The sequence below is a fragment of the Ornithorhynchus anatinus genome, chromosome X1 (assembly GCF_004115215.2).
Source record: "Ornithorhynchus anatinus isolate Pmale09 chromosome X1, mOrnAna1.pri.v4, whole genome shotgun sequence".
Lineage (NCBI taxonomy): Eukaryota > Metazoa > Chordata > Mammalia > Monotremata > Ornithorhynchidae > Ornithorhynchus > Ornithorhynchus anatinus.
Genome location: NC_041749.1, coordinates 117,850,002 through 117,867,573, shown reverse-complemented (window position 1 = coordinate 117,867,573; position 17,572 = coordinate 117,850,002). Strand labels below are relative to the sequence as shown.

Here is a 17,572-nt window from a genome sequence, read left to right as displayed (position 1 = left end):
GTGTATTCATTAAAGATCAGCAATTATGAGAAGGCAACATAAAACACTGAAGATCATATCAGTAAGGAATATATAGCCTTAAATACTAGTATCAGAGTTTATAAAAAACTCCTGTTTCCTAAATATGCTTGAATCCACAGGGAGCAAAGATGGAAGTGGCAGATGAAAGCGTGGACTTGGGAAAGCTTTGGAAAACCCTAATTCCACCTCTAGTTCCCTGAGGGAGGCGGCAGAGGGTAATTCCTTCCAGAGCCTTTAGCCTATCTCCGTCCCGGGCCATCTCTCCATGGGCAGGGGCACAGGATGGGGAGTGGGGGTGAATCTGCCTTGTACCGTGAGGAGCTGGTACTGGTTCTGTTGGCAGGCTGTGCTCTGGGACTGCAGCATTCAGTTCCGCATGACCGTAGAGGCTCAGCTCTGCCACTACCATCAGACCTTTGCTGCTGGGACAGGGGTGCAGGCCCTAGCCAGTTGTCTAGGGGTCTCCGGCTTAACTGGAGCTTGGGAATCTGAGCTTGACCTCTAAACCTTGGCCAGCAGAAATGCCCCTGATCATCTGCAGGGGGCGACACATTACCGTAAAGGCCACTCTGCTCCCCATCTTCCTCTTGACAGTTTGTGGCCTAAAGTCCTAAAAGCTGACCGGTCTGAATGAACCAGTCTTCTGTCTCCTTTAAAACAGAGCTGTGGACTCCACTGCCTTCCATTACTGGATTTTTCCCAATCACCTGCTTTGAGCAAGGGAGTGGGGTTTCTTTCTGGTGGAAATCCTACAGCCTTAAAAATGTAATCTTCAAATTGAGGGTCTTTCAAATTGTTACGGATTGCAGTGTTCTCAGTCAGATCTGGTAACACAGGAATAGCAGACAGTACTGTTGTATCTGCAAGGACTTCTCCATATAAAGTCAAGTTGAGCTGGGTCTCATGGTAGAGTTCATGTAGGATGTCCACAGGCCCTGTTTTGTACTGTCCAGAAAGGAAGTCACACACAGTGGGTGATGCTCTCTTCTAAAGGGGACATGGCTCATACCTGTCATGTCTGCAAAGAGTGGAGGGGTTTCTTGCTCCTGAAAGCCCAAAAGCCTTGAAAATAAAATCTTCATCAAAGTGAGTGTCTTTCAAATTGATACCGATTGCAGTATTCTAAGTCAGCTTCTGTAACAAGAAAAGACCAGACAATACTGGTGTATTTGGAAGGGCTTCATATAAGGCCAAGTTGGCTTGGGTCCTATGGCAGAGTGCACAGTGGAAGTCCCCAAGCTCTGCAAACCTTGTTTTGTACAGTCCGGAAAGAGGTCACGGTGGGTGATGCTTTCTTCCCAAATGGATGTGGCCCAATCCTGTCTTCTGCAAAGTGCAGAGGTGTTTCTTGTTCCTGGAAACCAAGGAGCCTGGAAAATGTAATCTTCCTCAAACTGAGGGTCTTTCAAATTGATACTGATTGCAGTATTCTGAATCACATCCTTTAACCCAGGGAATAGCAGACAGTAATAATGCTAACAGTAATTGTGGTATTTGTTAAGCCCTTACTATGTGCCAGGCACTGTATTCTGCACTCAAATGGAAACAACTAAATCGTGTTTTACAGAGTCCTTGTCCCAAATAGGGCTCACATTCTTAATCCCAGTTTTAAAGATGAGGTAACTGAGGCACAGAAATGTTAAATTACTTGCCCAAGATCACACAGCCTACAAGTGGCAGAGCCTGGATTAGAATCCAGGTTCTTCTTTCTCCCGGGCCTGTGCTCTATCCACTTGGCCACACTGCTTCTCAATACTGTTATATCTAGAAGATCATCTTCATATCAAGTCAGGTCACTCTGGGTAGCATAGCAGAGTTCACAGGCTCTGTAGAGCATGTTTTGTACAGTCTGAAAGGAAGTCAGACAGTGAGTGATGCTTTCCTCCAAACAGAACATGGACCGTACCTGTCATGAGTGCAAAGCGCAGTGGGGTTTCTCATTTCTGGAAGCCCTGGAGCCTTGAAAATGTAATCTTCATCAATCTGGGAATCTTCCAAATTGATATTGTTTACAGTATTCTGAGTCAGATCCTGTAACACAGAAACAACACACAACACTCTTGGATCTGGAAGTTCATCTTCATATGAAGTCAAGTTGCCCTGGGTCCTGTGGCAGAGTTCATGTGGTGGGATGGCCACAAACTCCGCAGAACTTGTTTTGCACAATCCAAAAAGGACATCACATAGTGAGTAATGCTTCCCTCCAAATAGAACATGGCCCATTCCTGTCATGTGTCCCAAGAGCAGCCTTGACCACAACCTGGCACCAGCACCCTCCAAAGGCTATGGCACGGGGTCCCGACTGAGACCTGCCATTTGTTCCGCCTCTTGCACATCATTACCTCTCTTGCAAAACTAGAGTTCAAGTTTTTCTTCCCCTCCACCACTGTCACAGAAAAAAAAGAATTCAGAGATCAAAAGGTCAGTATCTGTGGCTCAGGAGGAGACTACGGACAGAGAGAAGAGGAAAAGACAGGGCAGAAAGAATGAGAAACATGGAATGAGAACCATTAGGGCCAAAGTGATCCAGTTCCTCTGCCTTTTTCACATCACTGCTTCTCATGCAAAACTAGAGTGCAGCTCATTCCAACCCTCCACATCCATCACACACAAAAATGTTCCACTCTTGGCTGAAGCAGGACTACAGGCCAATCACTTTACATTTCTGTGCCTCAGCTTTCTAATCTGTAAAAACAGGGATAACATACCTGTTCCCTCTCCTCCTAGACTGCAAGCTCCATGTGGGTCAGGGATTATGTCTGATTTATTGTATTGTATCTCCCACAGTGCTCAGGACAATGCTTGGCACATAGTAAGAATCCGGAAGAAGGGTACTGCATTTAGGATGTGACTGATGCCAGCTGGGGTAGCCGTGGTCCAAGGGGGAGGGGGCAGAGGGTGGAGGAGGAGGAAGAAGGTGACAGGGAGTCCCCCTCTCCCTCCAGTCATAGTGACACCCCTCAGCGCAGCCGGATGGCACCCTGATGAATGCCGGGGCATGCCATCTTCTCTCCTGTGTTCTTTCAAGAGCAGAGTCCTCTTTAAGAGCCTATCCCACCAGCTTGGGCTGCCTTGTGGCTGGTTTTTATTTCCCGCAAACAGCAGCCATGTTAGTGCGGTCAAGAGGTGGCATGATTCCAAGGTAGACTGAGACCCTTCTAAAGCCGAGACCCAGAGCTTAAGCCTCTCGGGCCCCAGTATTCATCTGACCCTAGGAAAAGAAAGGATTCAACTAGAGGAGACTGAAAGCAGTGTTTTCTATTCAGGTGAGAGAAGGAGAGGGGAAATAATAATAATAATGATGGCATTTGTTAAGCTTTTACTATGTGCCAAGCACTGTTCTAAGCACTGGGGTAGATACAAGGTTATCAGGTAGTCCCAAGTGGGGCTCACAGTCTTAGTTCCTATTTAACAGATGAGGTAACTGAGGCACAGAAAAGTTAAGTGACTTGTGCAAAATCACACAACTGACAAGAGACAGAGCAGGGATTTGAACCCATGACCTCTGAATCCCAAGCCCCTGCTCTTTCCACTAAGCCATGCTGAAATCTGTCAAACGAACTAGGGGTGGGGGTGGGAGGCTGAGGATGGTTGGGGGAGGAGGCCCAGCCTAAACAGGGAGAGAAAATGGGCAGGATCTGAGGTAAGGGCTGCAGTCTGGCCTGCAGCTGGGCTGTGGGCTGAGACTGTGGGTAGGGGCTGTGGTCTGTGGCTATGTGTCAGAGCTTTGGGCAGAGGCAAGAAGAGGGAGAGAAAAATGAATGTTTCATGAGTCTCATGTGCCATCTGTGGGCTAGTGGGTGTCCTGGCTCCCCCACATCAGCACCTTGAAGGCCAGAGATTGTGTCTGCTCTTCCTCTTCCTCCTCCTCCTCCTCTCTCTCTGCCCCTCCCCATGGTGCCCAGTTCCAGGATTTGCAAACTCTGGGCAGCCAGCACAGAATTCTGCAGGCCAAGGCAGATATCTGTTGCCGAATTGTATATTCCAAGCACTTAGCACAGTGCTCTGCACATAGTAAGTGCTCAATAAATACTATTGAATGAGGAGAGGAAGAAGGGGCTGGACTTTAATTTGGCTCCAGATGTATCAAGGGACAATGCTGTGTCCTGCTTCTGGAATCTTTCCATGCTGGGTTTTGGGAGTTGGTGGGGAAAGGCTTTGCTGGAAGTGGCAGGTATTTTAACAGGGCTGTGAAAGTCAGGTTGGGGGCTGGGAGGGAAGGGGTGTTCCAACATGGTGGAACAACATGCCCCATCTGCCTCTCTCTACAGGTGTCCTAGTGCAGCAGTGAGGGGGAACTGAACCTCTCCAGTCCCTCATCACATGCTCCCTCTTCCGTCCCCTGTCTATGGTCAGTGTCTGCTTCCTGCCCACTACCATCCTGAAAGGGTTGGGGAGAACACCCGAACCCAAAGTCAAGCCACTCTGACGTGAGTCCTGGCCCCGATAGACCTGTCCATCCCTTCAGCAGGTAGGAACTACAGCTCCTCGGGACTGGCTTGTGGCTGGTTGATGCCTACCTGCCCCCCCTGGCCTCCAGGCCACCTGACACTACATCCGTATCTCTTTTCCCTGGTGGGTAGCCTCCATGGCTACCTACACCACACCTGTTGGGTGTCCTGGTTGTCACTTTGGGCCGAAGCAGAAATCCAGCCTTTATTTCTGTGAATGCCAGCATATCTTAAGGCTTTCCTGTGCTGCGCTCACCAAGGGAAGACTGTTCCGGTTTGGCAGGGGTGCTGACTGCAGCTCCCCATAGCAGAATCCTTTTCTCTTGGTGCTCCTCTTCTCCACTGCCTTGACAACCCCATGTCAGCATCCTTCTGGCCCAGACATTGTGTAAAAGACTCGAGACTTTGGGTCTCCTCTTCCCTGTCCCAGAGCCATCTGTCTCCATCTTGAGCCAGAGGCTGGGCCTGATGCTGCCGATCCCATCCTGTGCGATAGGCTGGACATGTTTTCCTGTCACACACCCTACTGGTGTCTTCTTCTTCTTCTGTGCTGGCTACAAGATCCCGCACTGTTCTGAGAAATTGAGCCTTGGCTTCAGCTTGCCTGCTCCCCGTTCTGAGTCAATGAAGTGCTGGGGACCTCCATGCTGTGGCCTCTCCTAGGCCACACTCCATTACCCTGCACCCCATCCCCCCATCCGCCCATCTGTATGTCTGTTCGTCCATCCGTCCGTCCATCCACCAGATAGTAGGAGCAGGAGGAAACATGAGAATACCATCGGATATAGTGCAAATATGTCTGGATCAAGCAGCTGAACTGATCATTGAATGTACAAATAATCATACAAATAAAAACATACCAAAAATTTAAAAATGCATATGTCCATAAGGGCTGAGGATAGATGGAAAGTACAGGAGTGTTCAAGATGGATGTTGGACTGACATGTCTCCTCTTATGGGGTATAGGGGTTAATCCGAGAAGGCTTCCCTCAGGAGATGGGGTTTTTAGGCGGGCTCTGAAGATGGAAAGAGCTGTGTTCTTAACAATTGGTTGGCGGGGGGATGTTCTAGGCTGGGGGAGTGAGAGTGAGGGCCCAGAAGCTGGAGAGTAGAGAGCCACATAGGAAGAAGTAGGACAATTGGCAACTTTTCAGCTATGTGAGCATCCGTGCAGAAAGTCTTCTCCAGCTGGGTCCCTTTTAATTTAATTTAATTTAGAAGCAGTGTGGCCTAGCAGAGCACGGGCCTGAGAGTCAGCAGGACCTGGGTTCTAATTCCAACTCTGCAACTTGCCTGTTGTATGACCTTGGGTAAATTACTTAATTCCTCTGTACCTCAGTTACCTCATCTGTAAAATTGGGATTAAGACCGTGAGCCCTATGTGGAACATGGGCTGTGTCCAAACTGATTAGCTTGTATCTATCCCAGTGCTTAGTACAGTGCTTGGCACATAGTAAGTACTCAACAAATACTATGAAAAAAATATTACATTCCAACCACCTCACGGGGGTCACCTGCTGGTTCCCCGATGCTAGTTACAGGCCAGGGTGGCTCCTGTGCACCACCCTGCCACCCCCCGCCCCCCCTACACCCAGTGATTCTGTTTTCATTGAACTCCACATCAGCTTAGCTGCTTCAGCTTAGGAAAGATGATAGGTATGGTGGGTGAGTGGTTTTGTTTTTTGTTTCTTTTTTTGGCTTTTCCCCTGCTTTTAGTAAGAGGAAGTGACTCCCCAACCCTTGCTAAACCACTCTAAGTATCATACTGGGCTTACTAAAGGGCAGAGGGCACGGTGGTGTCTGCTGCCACTGTGAGGGGTCTTAGAGCTGTTCTCTTCTGTGATCTCAGGCTGCACCTGTTCTCCTTAGCGGCTATCAGACAACACATGCTCCTGGGTGCAGGGGGGACCGGGCCAGAGAGCATGGATGTTTCAGTGGAAACCCTCACCACTCCTGCAAAACAATTCAATCGTATTTATTGTGTGTACCATAATAATAAGCACTTGGGAGAATACAATAGAGTAACTAAATCCAATCCCTCTCCTCAAGGAGCTTACAGTTTAGCAAAGGAAATAGCTACCAAAATTATCATTAAAGGCAGGAGAAGAAGGAAAAGGGGATGCAAAGCTGAGTTAGTGCCTAAGTCATTGGGTATGTTAGGTATGTACATAAGTCTTATGGGTAGTTGTTGGTTTAGAACACAACTCCTCATCCTTCCCCCTAAGCCCGCTCCTCCCCGTAACTTTCCCAACTTAGCCAACACCAACATCATCCAGTGTGGCCCAGAAACCCACAACTTTGGTGTCCTCTTCAACTCTTGGCATTCGTTCAACTCTCACATCCCATCTGCTGGCAGATACGACTCCTTTTTCCCGCACATCTCCCTTCCCCTCCACCCAAATTGCCAGCATCTTGGAATTAACTCTCTTCTTGCCTCATCTACACTATTATAGTAGGTCTCCTTGCTGCTCTCCCAGCCTCTCCCCCATCCAGTCTATATTTCATTCTGCTGCTGCACTGGTCATCTCACTGAAAGCAAATTCAACCCCCACCTCTCCTCTCCTGGAAACACTCCCCTGACTTCTGTTGCCTCTCCAAGTCTAACAAAAACTCACAATTGGCTTCAAGGCTCTCTACCATCTGACCCAACTTTACCTGTCTTGTCTCTTCACTACTCACTATTCCTCAACTCACTACTTTGCCCCTCCCAAGCCTACCTAGCTGTACCTCTTTCTCGATTCTCCCACCTCCATCCCCTCACTCATACAGTTCCCCCATCCCCATCCAATTTGGAATCCAACCTCGCCCACATCAAACAGTCTTTCCCCTTATTCAAAACCCTCCTGAAACCCACCTCCTTCATTAAACTTTTCTCCAATCAATTTCCCCATAACCTGAGCCATATCATAAAACAAAATCTTTGGTGATTGTTGTTCAATACTTCTGAGCTTGGCAGAAGAAACAGGGTGAGGTTGCAACAAGAGAGAGTCAGATTGGGCGAATGACATTCATGCAACTTCCTGCAGTCTGTGGGTAACCTTTAACTTTTAGGCCTGAGGGAGAATTTCCTCACTCCAGGGGATTCCATACTTGGGTAGGCAACCAGAGGAAGAGATGGACATTCCCACCCAGAGTGCTTCTCACTTCTCCTTTGCAATTCAGTCTCGATCTCTTGACATCTTGCTGGAAAAGGGCTTTCTTTCTGCCTTCTCATCCTCGCCGAATCTCTCCTGAAGGTGGTGGCCCTCATGGCCAGACAACTTCTTATTGTAAAAACATAAACCTTAGTTGGGTAGGTCCACTGCCTCTAATTCTGATCCCTCCCACCACTCATGAAACCTGGACCTTTTAGAGCTTTTTCATTATTCCATATCACTTTCAATCAATGGCTTTTATTGAGTGCTTGGGAAAGTACAATACAATGGAGTTGATGGACATAATCTCTATTCACAAGGAGTTTACAGTCTACAGCAGGAGACAGACATTAAAAGAAATTCCAGATTAGGGAAATGGTAGAGTATAAAGACAAGGACATGGGCTATGGGGTTGTGATGAAGTATCAAAGTGCCTAAGGGATACACAGCCAAATGCAAAGGTGATGCAAAGGGGAGGGTGGGGAGGGGAGATGAGGGCTTAAAGAAGGCTCTTGAAAGAAATGTGATTTTAGGAAGACTTTGAAGATAGTCTGTCAGATACGAAGGGGGAGGGAGTTCCAGGCCAGAGGGAGGACGTGGGCAAGTGGTCGACAGCGAGAAAGACAAGATCGAGGTACAGTGAGTAGGTTGGAGTAGGAAATCAGTGAGGCAAAGGTGGATGGACAACCACTGCAGGTTTTTGAGGAGTGGGGAGATATGGACCGAACAATTTTTCAGAAAAATGATCCAGGCAGCACAGTGAAGGACTGTTGTGAAGAGAGACAGGAGGCAGGAAAGTCAATGAGAAAGGTGATGCAATAGTCAAGGCGGGATATAAGAGTTTGGATCAGTGTGGTAGCAGTTTGCATGGACAGGGAAGGGTGGATTCTGGAGATGCTGTGGAGGTAGAACCGACAGAACTTCATGAAAGATTGAATGAGTAAGTTGTAGGAGAGAGATGAGTCAAGGAAAATGCCACGGTTAAGGGCTTGTGAAACAGGGAGAACGGTGGTGTTGTCTACAGTGATGGGAAAATCATGGGGAGGAGAGGGTTGATGGGAAGATAAAGAGTTAGTTTGGAATGTGTTAAGTTTGAGGTGTCGGAGGCACACCCAAGTAGAGATGTCCTGAAGGCAGGAGGAGTGCAAGACTGCAGATAAGGAGAGGGGTCAGGGCTGGAGAGGTAGATTTAAGAGGCATAGACATAGAGATGATCATTAAAGCCAGGAGAATGGATAAGTGAGTTTAGAGAGAAAGAAGAGTAGGAAACCCAGAACAGAACCTTGAGGGGCACCCTCAGTAAGGGTCTGAGAAGTAGAAAAGGAGCCAGGAAACTGAGAAGTAGCAGGAAAATCGGGTGAGTACTGTAGCTGCAAAATCAGTCATCAGAAAACATTTTAAGGATAAGGGAGTGGTCCATAGTGGTGGTGGTAATAGTAGTAGTTATGAAGTACTTACTGTGTGCAGAGCACTGTATTCAGCTCTGGGAAAAGCACACAGATGGGAATTAGACACAGACCCTGTCCCTTGAGAGGCTCATAATCTTTAAATATAAGCATGTGTGTGCGTGTGGGAGGTAGGGGGAGGCGGCACTGGAGACAGGTGCATCAAGAGAAATTACAGACTCTTCCATGTGGGCACACTGGGCTCTGATCCGGGGCCGGGGTAGCCGGGGGAGGGGGTGGGGGTAGCAGGATGGGTTCATTGAGTTGTGAAATAGAGCCTATTCCCTGGCCTGAAAGTGTTCTTCAAAAAAACAATCTTCTATCCCTCTTCCAGGCCAAGCTCCTGGCTGGTGTTGACCCTCTCAGGGCCACCTAGGCCGCACTTAGAGCACCTCATTTTTACCCAGACTAATAGGATCCCAGGAGGTCATCTTGTCCAGTCCTTGGTCTCCAAGCCAACACATAAACCATAAACCATCCAGGTCGGACAGACATCTAGTTCTTTTGCTCAAGTTCTTCAGGGATGGAGAATCTGTTTTCTCCTTTGGTCCCCTGGTCCAGTGCTGAATCCTCCTACCACAAGAGGGGAAGTCTCTTGCCTCTGTTCAAAGACAACTCCTCCCCTCTCCCCAGCTCCCTTCCACCAGCTCCCCTCCCCTACTCCAAACCACAATGGGGAAACAGGCTGGTTTTATTTCTACAGAGGAAGTGGGGATTTCTAAGTTGCTAACTGCTCCAGAAGTGGGGTTCCCTATGGCAATTTCCCAGCACCCTCACCCATCCCTACACAGGAGGGGCCTGTGCTCTGTAGACGTTTTTCTTCTGGGTGCCCCCACCATGTCTTAATAATAATCATCATTATAGTGGTATTTGTTATGCGCTTACTATATGCTAAGCACTGTATTAAGCATTGGGGTAGATACAGGATAATCAGGTTGGACATAGTCCCCGTCCCTCTCTGAGGAAGAACAGATAGTTCATCGCTGTTTTCGCCACAAAGGAAACCGAGGCCCAGAGAAGTGAAGTGACTTGCCCAAGGTCACACAGCAGGCAAGTGGTGGAGTCAGTATTAGAATCCAGGTCTCCTGACTCCCAGGGCCGTGTTCTTTCCCCTTGGCCATCCTGCTTCCCCCAGCCTCAAGCTGGTCTCCCTCCAAGCCCTGCTCTGGTCCAGCCCCATTCAAGGCCAGTGTGAGAACCACATTTCCGTCCACGTTGCGCACTCTGGTTATTATCAGGTTTGACTTTTTTTTTGCTTTCAGAAACAGTCCGACAGAGGGAGCTACCTGCCTTCTGACCTCATCCATCGTTAAACACCAAGGGACAAGTCACTGAAAGCCTTTGCAAAAAGTGGGTGTAGGAAGGGTGGAGAGAAGAGTCAGTGGGGGGAGAGGAGCAGAAGAAGTCCGGTGGTGGAGAGGAGGAGAGTCCGGGGAAGAGTGAAGAGAGACAGCGTGGGGAGGGAGGAAGAAGGGGAGTGATCAGAGGGAGGAGGGCTACTAGAGGGGAGACAGGAGAAAGAGGAAGAAAAAGCCATCGCAGAAAGAGAAAGCCCAGGCAGTACCAAGCATGAGCACTGTGACCACGATGCTTCTTCGGCTGCTGACACTCTTGCAAGGTTCGGAGAGAGGGGAGGGAGAGTCAGAGGCTGGTAGAGGAGGGTAGAGGCGGTGGGCAGTTGGGCACTGGGGGCTGGGGGTGCGCTATGCTGGGAGGAGTGTGTGAGAATTCTCCCAATTTAATTCAGTTGCAGTTGAAAGGTCACAAACCTACGTAGTACTAGGATATGTAGAATCCATTGTCGAAAGAGCCACAGCCCCGCTGGGGCATTTGCACCATCGAACGGAAGGGACTTCCCCTGGTTGAAGACTCCCACAAACAGAAAAGACTGGGAATTGGGCTGAAAATTGGGGTGTCCCATCAGTAGGGGAGCCTGCACTTCCCACCACTGAGCACGAAGTGAGTGGATGTTTGATGATTTGACCTTAGATTACCTTAGATGACCAAGTTTCTTTTTTTTTAATGGTATTTTGTTAAGCGCTTACTGTATCTGCTAGCACTGTACTAAGCCCTGGGGTAGAGACAAGCTCATTAGGTTGGATACAGACCATGCCCCACGTGGAACTCACAGTCTTAGTCTCCATTTTACAGATGAGGGAACTGAGGCACAGAAGAAGTGAAATGACTTGCCCAAGGTCACATAGCAGACAAGTGGCACGGCCAGGATTAGAACCCATGTCCTTTGACTCCCAGGCCATGCTGCTTCTCAAGTTTCCATTGGTTTCTTTTAACCCACCCTGCTGAGAGTGTGAAAGAGAGATAAACTTAATGTGGGTAGAGGAGGGGCAGGTGCCAGGGGAGAGGGCAATAGGGATGGAGCCAGGGATTGGTGTGGGGCAGAATTTGGCAGGAGGATGAGGGTCTCCCCCTTCCCGAGTTAGGACTAAAGGGTAAAGGGGCGTAAACACCCCCCCACCCACTCCTCCCAACCACAGGTCCCCTGTTCACTCGGGCCTTCAACATGGACACCGAGACCCCAGCCATCTACCCTGGGGACCCCAAGGAGGAATTTGGCTACCAAGTGGTGATTGGCCGATCCCAAAACCAGCCTTGGTAAGTTGCCCCTGCCTGCGTGGCTCCTCTCCAAGGTCCATCCCATTCTGGCTTTCCTGGGCCTCTCCACTTCCTCCCTCATCACACTTGATTCACTTCCTCTTGAAGCTCCCAGGGGATTCACAGGGTTTTTCTTCATTCCCCTGGACCTACCAATGGCCTCATATGGCTCCCCCTCCACACCCCCAGCCACGTGAAATCTAAGGGCTCCTGACCCTTTCCCCAACCCAACCCTGGACTCCTCACTCCCTCCCCGCAACTGGGACCCTCCCCTCCCTGTTTGCTCCTCAGGTTGATGGTGAGTGCCCCCCGTGCTACAGATCGTGCAGGGAATGGAACTGGAGCCCTGTATCTTTGTAAACAGCCTGGAAGTCACTGTCAACCTGTGCCCGTGCCCAGTGAGTTGAGGGGTGGGAAAAGGAACTGGTTAGGCTGGGAAATGGGGGATCAAAGACTGGGGGTTAGGGGTGAGTTTGCTGGGCATCTAGGGATCATGGGAATGCTGCCATGGGTCAGCAGGGAAGCTCAGCAGCATCCTGACCTTGACTGTTCCCTAAACATGGCCCTGCCTCACCTTTTTCTACGAAAGGTGAAAAGGTTACCATTTTTCTACAAAAACGTTCAGGCCATGTTTTCCCGCTCCTCAAGAACCTCCAGTGGTTGCCCGTCCTCCTCTACATCAAACAGAAACTCCTCACCACTGGCTTTAAAGCACTGAATCATTTTGCCCCCTCCTATCTCACCTCGCTACTGTTCTACTACAACCCAGCCCACGCACTTGCCTTCCTCCAGTGCTAACCTTCTCACTGTGCCACAGTCTCATCTGTCTCACCAGTGACCTCTCGTCCACTTCCTGCCCCTGGCATGGAACGCCCTCCCTCCTCAGATACGACAGACAATTACTCTCCTCCCTTCAAAGCCTTATTGAAGGCACATCTCCTCCAAGAGAACTTCCCTGACTAGACCCTCTTTGCCTTTTCTTCAATTCCCTTCTGCATCTCCCTGACTTGCTCCCTTTGTTTATTCCCCTTCCCAGCTCCGCAGCGCTTACGTACCTATCTGTAATTTATTTATTTATTTATATTAACATCTGTCTCCCCCTCTACATTGCAAGCTTGTTGGGGGCAGGGGATGTGACTTTTATATTGTTATATTGTACTTTCCCAAGCCCTTAATACAATGCTTTGCACACAGTAAGCGCTCAGTACATACAATTGACTGACTGACTGACCGACCTTGCCCCTAGTCTTAACCTTAACCCATACCCTGGGCATAGCATTGTCCCCAAGCTCAACTCCAAGCCCAAGCATAACCCTGGCTTAATTTAACCTTATCGCTGCCTCTCACGTTGCCCCCAGCCTCAGCCCTGAACTAAATGAACACTAACCCTGCCTCTAACACTGTCCCCAAGCTCAACTCTGACACTGAGCATAACTCTGACCTAACTTTACGCCTGATACTAACCTTAAACCTGACCCCGGCTCTTACCCTGACCCCAAATTCTTCCCTGATCTTAACCACAGTTCTGACTCTGCCCCAGTCCTCAAGCCTACCCTAGTCAATTGTGGTATTTTTTAAGAGCTTACTATGCACCAAGCACAGAGGAAAGCACTGGAGTAGATGCAGTACAATCAGATCGGACGCAGTCCCAACCTCATATGGGGCTCCCAGTCTCAGGGACCTCAACCCCAGCTCTGATTATGATCATTTAGGAACGAGTCTTGCCTCCTGAGGGACCGGAGGACCTTCTGTCCTCCACTGGGGAATAGCATCATAAGGGTTACAGGAGGAGCTCTGTTAATCAAGCCATCCTGCTAAAGGAAAGTTCTTTTCTCTCTCCCGCCCCGCCCCCATCCCCATCTTTTCCATCATATGTCTCTTTCCTTCCCTCCTTTCTCTAAGCTCTGTTCCTCTGCCCCTTCTCCTTTCCCCCCTTCTGCTCTTTTGGCCCCCACCCTGAACTCCCTGCTCCATTCTCTGTCCCTGCTCTTCCCCTCCCGCTCCTTCCTACCTCCTTCCCTCCCTTCTTGTCCCCCAGACACAGAGAACATCTCTCTGGGCCTCTCTCTCCGATCCAAGGGGACTGCAGGGAGCAAGATCATTGTGAGTAGCCTGAGTCACAGTGGGGAGGGCAGTGGGGAGGGGTTATGGCTCTCGGGTTCCCCTACTGATTTTCATGCTTCCCCACCCCCAGGCCTGTGGTCCCACCTTAATGCACTGGTGTGAGAGAAACCCCTTCCTCAGCGGGGTCTGCTATGTCTTCCAGAGCCCCACCGAGGCCCCCAAGGAGCTGCGCCCCCCCAGCCAGGTAAGGGTCCTCTCCAAGCCAAATGAGAGTGGAGGGGGGAGGAGTCAGTCCTGGGCTCCTACTTTCCAGCCTTGGATCTTGGCCTAGTTACCCCCAGCCTAGGGATATTGGACCCATTCCTGGGACTGGGAGGGGTGGTCTGCCCACCCACCCCCCTGCCCCATTCCTCTCCTGTCCAAAGGAGGTTGGCTCCAGCCGGTTGCCAGAGATGGATGTCCTGGGAGACTTCGCTCCCAGAGTCATCCTGAGTCCTCCAAGAACAGACTTGCTTGAACTCCAGGGAGGTGCCAGACTAAAACCAGTGTCCCAGAGGCTTCAGAACCAGGAGAGAGCCATAACTAGCTGGGATTGACCCCTTGCAGGCCATTTCCCCCCAACCCAAGCTCTTCCCAGTTCAGACCCCCCTGGACTTAGAGTAGCCACCGATAGCACTCAAGAAGACCCGACACTCCTTTGCTGACCCTCCCTATCCCACGGTCCCGAACACCGGATACAAGGCCACCCAGCCTAGTGCCTCTAGAGGGTTGAGGTCAAGGTAGTGAGACAAGAGAGCACCAGGCATTTGTCTGGCTTAACTTCCTTGTCCACCTAGAAGTGACCTCTTTCCTATTCCACACCTGCTCGTCACAGGCCAACGGGTAGCAGTTCTCTTGGGGCTCCAGTGTTTCCTCTGATTTTGCAGTCGGAGGTGTCTCCCTCTCAGACACCCCAATTTCTTCTCCCCCACTTGCATGCTTAGTGTCTCCTCACAGTGTCCCTCCCTACCAACCCCTCCAAACCCAACAGAATGCGTGTCAGGGGTAGATGCTGTGATCCTGTGTGATGACTCCAGCAGTATCAATACAGAGGACTTCCGGCGTGCCAAGACCTTCATCAGCAGCCTCATCAAGGCTGTCCAGGGTGCCAACATCCAGGTATGGCCACCCTCTGCCCCTCGGTGCCCAGAAACGCTCATTCTCAGCATGAACTGGGATGGAAGTAGTGTGGCCTAATGGAAAGTGCCCAGACCTGGATATCAGGATGCCCGGCTTCTAACCCCAGCTTCACCACTCATTTGCTGTGTGACCTTGAGCAAGTCACCTAACTTCTCTGGGCCCTTTACCCCACTAGTATTTGTTAAACATTAAGTGCTGGGGTTAAATACAAGATGATCAGATTGGACACAGTCCCTGTCCCACAAGGGACTCCCAGTCTAAGTAGGAGGGAGAACAGATGTTGAATCCCCACTTTACAGATGAGGAAGCTGGAGCACAGAGTTGTTAAGTGACTTGCCCAAGGTCACATGGCAGAGGAGTTGGGATTAGAGCCCAGGTCCTTTGACTCCCAGGCCCATGCTCTTTCCATTAGCCACTCATCTCCCAACATCCTCACAGCATCCATGTAAGTAGGGGAGGGATGGATATGATTCCCCCCATTTCAGAGATGAGGAAACTGAGGCCCAGAGCAATTAAGTGACTTGTCCAAGGTCCCACAGCAGGCCGAGCCGGGACTAGAACCTGGATCTCCTGACTCCCAGTCCCATGCTCTTTTCAATGGCTCAAGCTGTCCTCCCCCACAGTCCTCCTCCCCACATGGTTTCTCTCCCTTATCTTATCTCCCTCCTTGGCTCTTAGTTCTCTGTGGTCCAATTTGCCACTACCAACGATGTGGTATTTGACTTCAAAAGATACCAGCAGACAAAGGGCAACATCGACAATGATCTCTACAACTTCCCCCATATTGGGGGCCAAACCCACACCCCTTCGGCCATTCTCTTTGCCACGTAAGTCTGTCAACCATCCTGCTCCCAGGCATGGGAGAAAAGGGCATGTAGAGGTAACTGAGAGGCAGTCGGAGGGCGGGGAGGGGGAGTGGGGAAGGAGGAGGAGGTAAGGGTCAGAAGATAGGGCTGTCCAGGGCACAACCACTCTCACCTCTTCCCTTCTGCTCTCTAGCAAGAACATATTCACCCCTGAGCGGGGGGCCCGGCCCCACACCAAGAAGCTGCTCATCATCCTGACAGACGGACAGTCCAATGACCTGAAAGTTACCTTTGAGGATGCCAACAAGGCTGCTGATGAGGCTGGACTGCTCCGGTTGGCCATTGGAGTATGGAGGGGAAACTCCAGTCTGCTGGGTCCCACCCCATCCTGGCCTTGTCCCTGCCCTGTCCCCTCCCAGTCTTCAGCTCTATAGAGTTCTGCAGGGGTAGGCGGGGGTGGGGTCAGTGGAGGCTCCAGAGGTCCAGTCAAACCTGGCCCCACTCAGATAGGCCACTGGATCACTGCAAACGAAAGGAATAGCCGAGGATAGTGGGATGGCAGGATGAGGATTCAGCAGTAATTGTGGTAACAATACCTTGAACATCGGTGATCTCACTTTATGTTCACAACAATCCTGTGAGGTAGGAAAAGGCAAGAATTGTTTTTCCCAATTTACAAATGAGAAAACTGAGGTCAAGAGAGGTAAAGTGACTTGCCCAGGGTCACCTGGCAGGCCACTGGCAGAGCCAGACCTAGAATTAGAATCACAGCTGATAACTCTCAAGAGACCCAAATGATTATAATTCCTACCAACTCTGTTGTATCAAACTCTCCCAAGCACTCAGCACTGTGTTCTGCATACAGTAAGCATTCAGTAAATACCATGGATTGACTGATCGATCGATCGATCGACTGATCCATCCAGGCGATCCGAATGGATCCGGGCAGCTCAAAGAATCCAGGTGCAGTTTTCGTTCACCCAGATCCACGTTCCCACCTGCCCTCTCCAACTCCCTGCCATGTCCCCGTCATTCTTCCTGTCCCCTCAACCCTCTCTTCCCCTCCTCGCCAGGTGGGCCAAGCCTTCAATAACCCCATTGCCCAGGAGGAGCTGAAGGTCATTGCCTCACCAGGGGAGGGCAAGGTTTTCCAGGTGGGGGACTTCGGTGCTCTGGCCTCCATCCAGAAACAGCTACAGGAGAGAATCTTCAGCATTGAAGGTGCAAGGGCTGCTTTGAGGGCCACAGTGGGAGGGGAGCTGAGTTGAGGAGCCAAGGTAGGGCGGCTCTGCCTGAGTCTCTTCTCTGTTCCACCCCTGTCCTCCTCCCCTCCACATCAGGGAGCGAGCAGACGACCAATGCAAGCAGCCTGCAGAAGGAGCTGTCTCAGGCCGGCATCAGCAGCCTCCTCACCGCTGTAAGTGAGAGGCAGGGAGAGCCCCAAGCTGGCGCCCTAACTCCCAGAACCCTCCAGCAGCTGCTTGGACCCAGAGACCTGCCCACTCTTCCTCCTCCTCCTCCTCTTTCACAGCCCGTCTTGTGGAGGAGGAGTAGAGTGGAAGCAGGGTTCGATCCCAGAGGTCTCTGATCTGAAGAAGCAGCCCTCCCTGGCCCCACCCTGGCCCTCATTCCAGGGAATAAGAGGGGGTGGCAAGCCACAGGTGGGGGTCTCCACCTGTGGGGGACTCCAAAGGGAGACCTAACAGAGGCCTCTGGCTCCCAGGATTCCGTGGTACTGGGGGCTCCTGGGGCTTATGATTGGGCTGGAGGCCTGGAGCTCCTTGACACCAACGCATCTTGGACCTTCTACAACATTTCTGTGGCTCAAAATGGAACCCGCGATGCCTACCTGGGTGAGG

The 17,572-nt window shown here is 50.6% G+C and overlaps 1 protein-coding gene across 1 annotated transcript in view; it reads left to right on the top strand.

Annotated features, from left to right (window-relative positions):
* The first annotated feature begins 10,513 nt into the window (after positions 1–10,513).
* LOC103170860 (integrin alpha-M-like) overlaps positions 10,514–17,572 on the top strand; it is a 9,207-nt gene continuing 2,148 nt past the window's right edge. The window contains exons 1-12 of the mRNA XM_039910295.1: positions 10,514–10,669; positions 11,547–11,664; positions 11,956–12,062; positions 13,567–13,767; positions 13,800–13,808; positions 13,892–13,972; positions 14,759–14,886; positions 15,586–15,734; positions 15,907–16,060; positions 16,787–16,934; positions 17,054–17,130; positions 17,437–17,566. Coding sequence (XP_039766229.1) covers positions 10,621–10,669; positions 11,547–11,664; positions 11,956–12,062; positions 13,567–13,767; positions 13,800–13,808; positions 13,892–13,972; positions 14,759–14,886; positions 15,586–15,734; positions 15,907–16,060; positions 16,787–16,934; positions 17,054–17,130; positions 17,437–17,566 — 1,351 coding nt within the window. The 5' untranslated portion in view covers positions 10,514–10,620. The remainder of the gene's footprint in view (positions 10,670–11,546; positions 11,665–11,955; positions 12,063–13,566; positions 13,768–13,799; positions 13,809–13,891; positions 13,973–14,758; positions 14,887–15,585; positions 15,735–15,906; positions 16,061–16,786; positions 16,935–17,053; positions 17,131–17,436; positions 17,567–17,572) is intronic.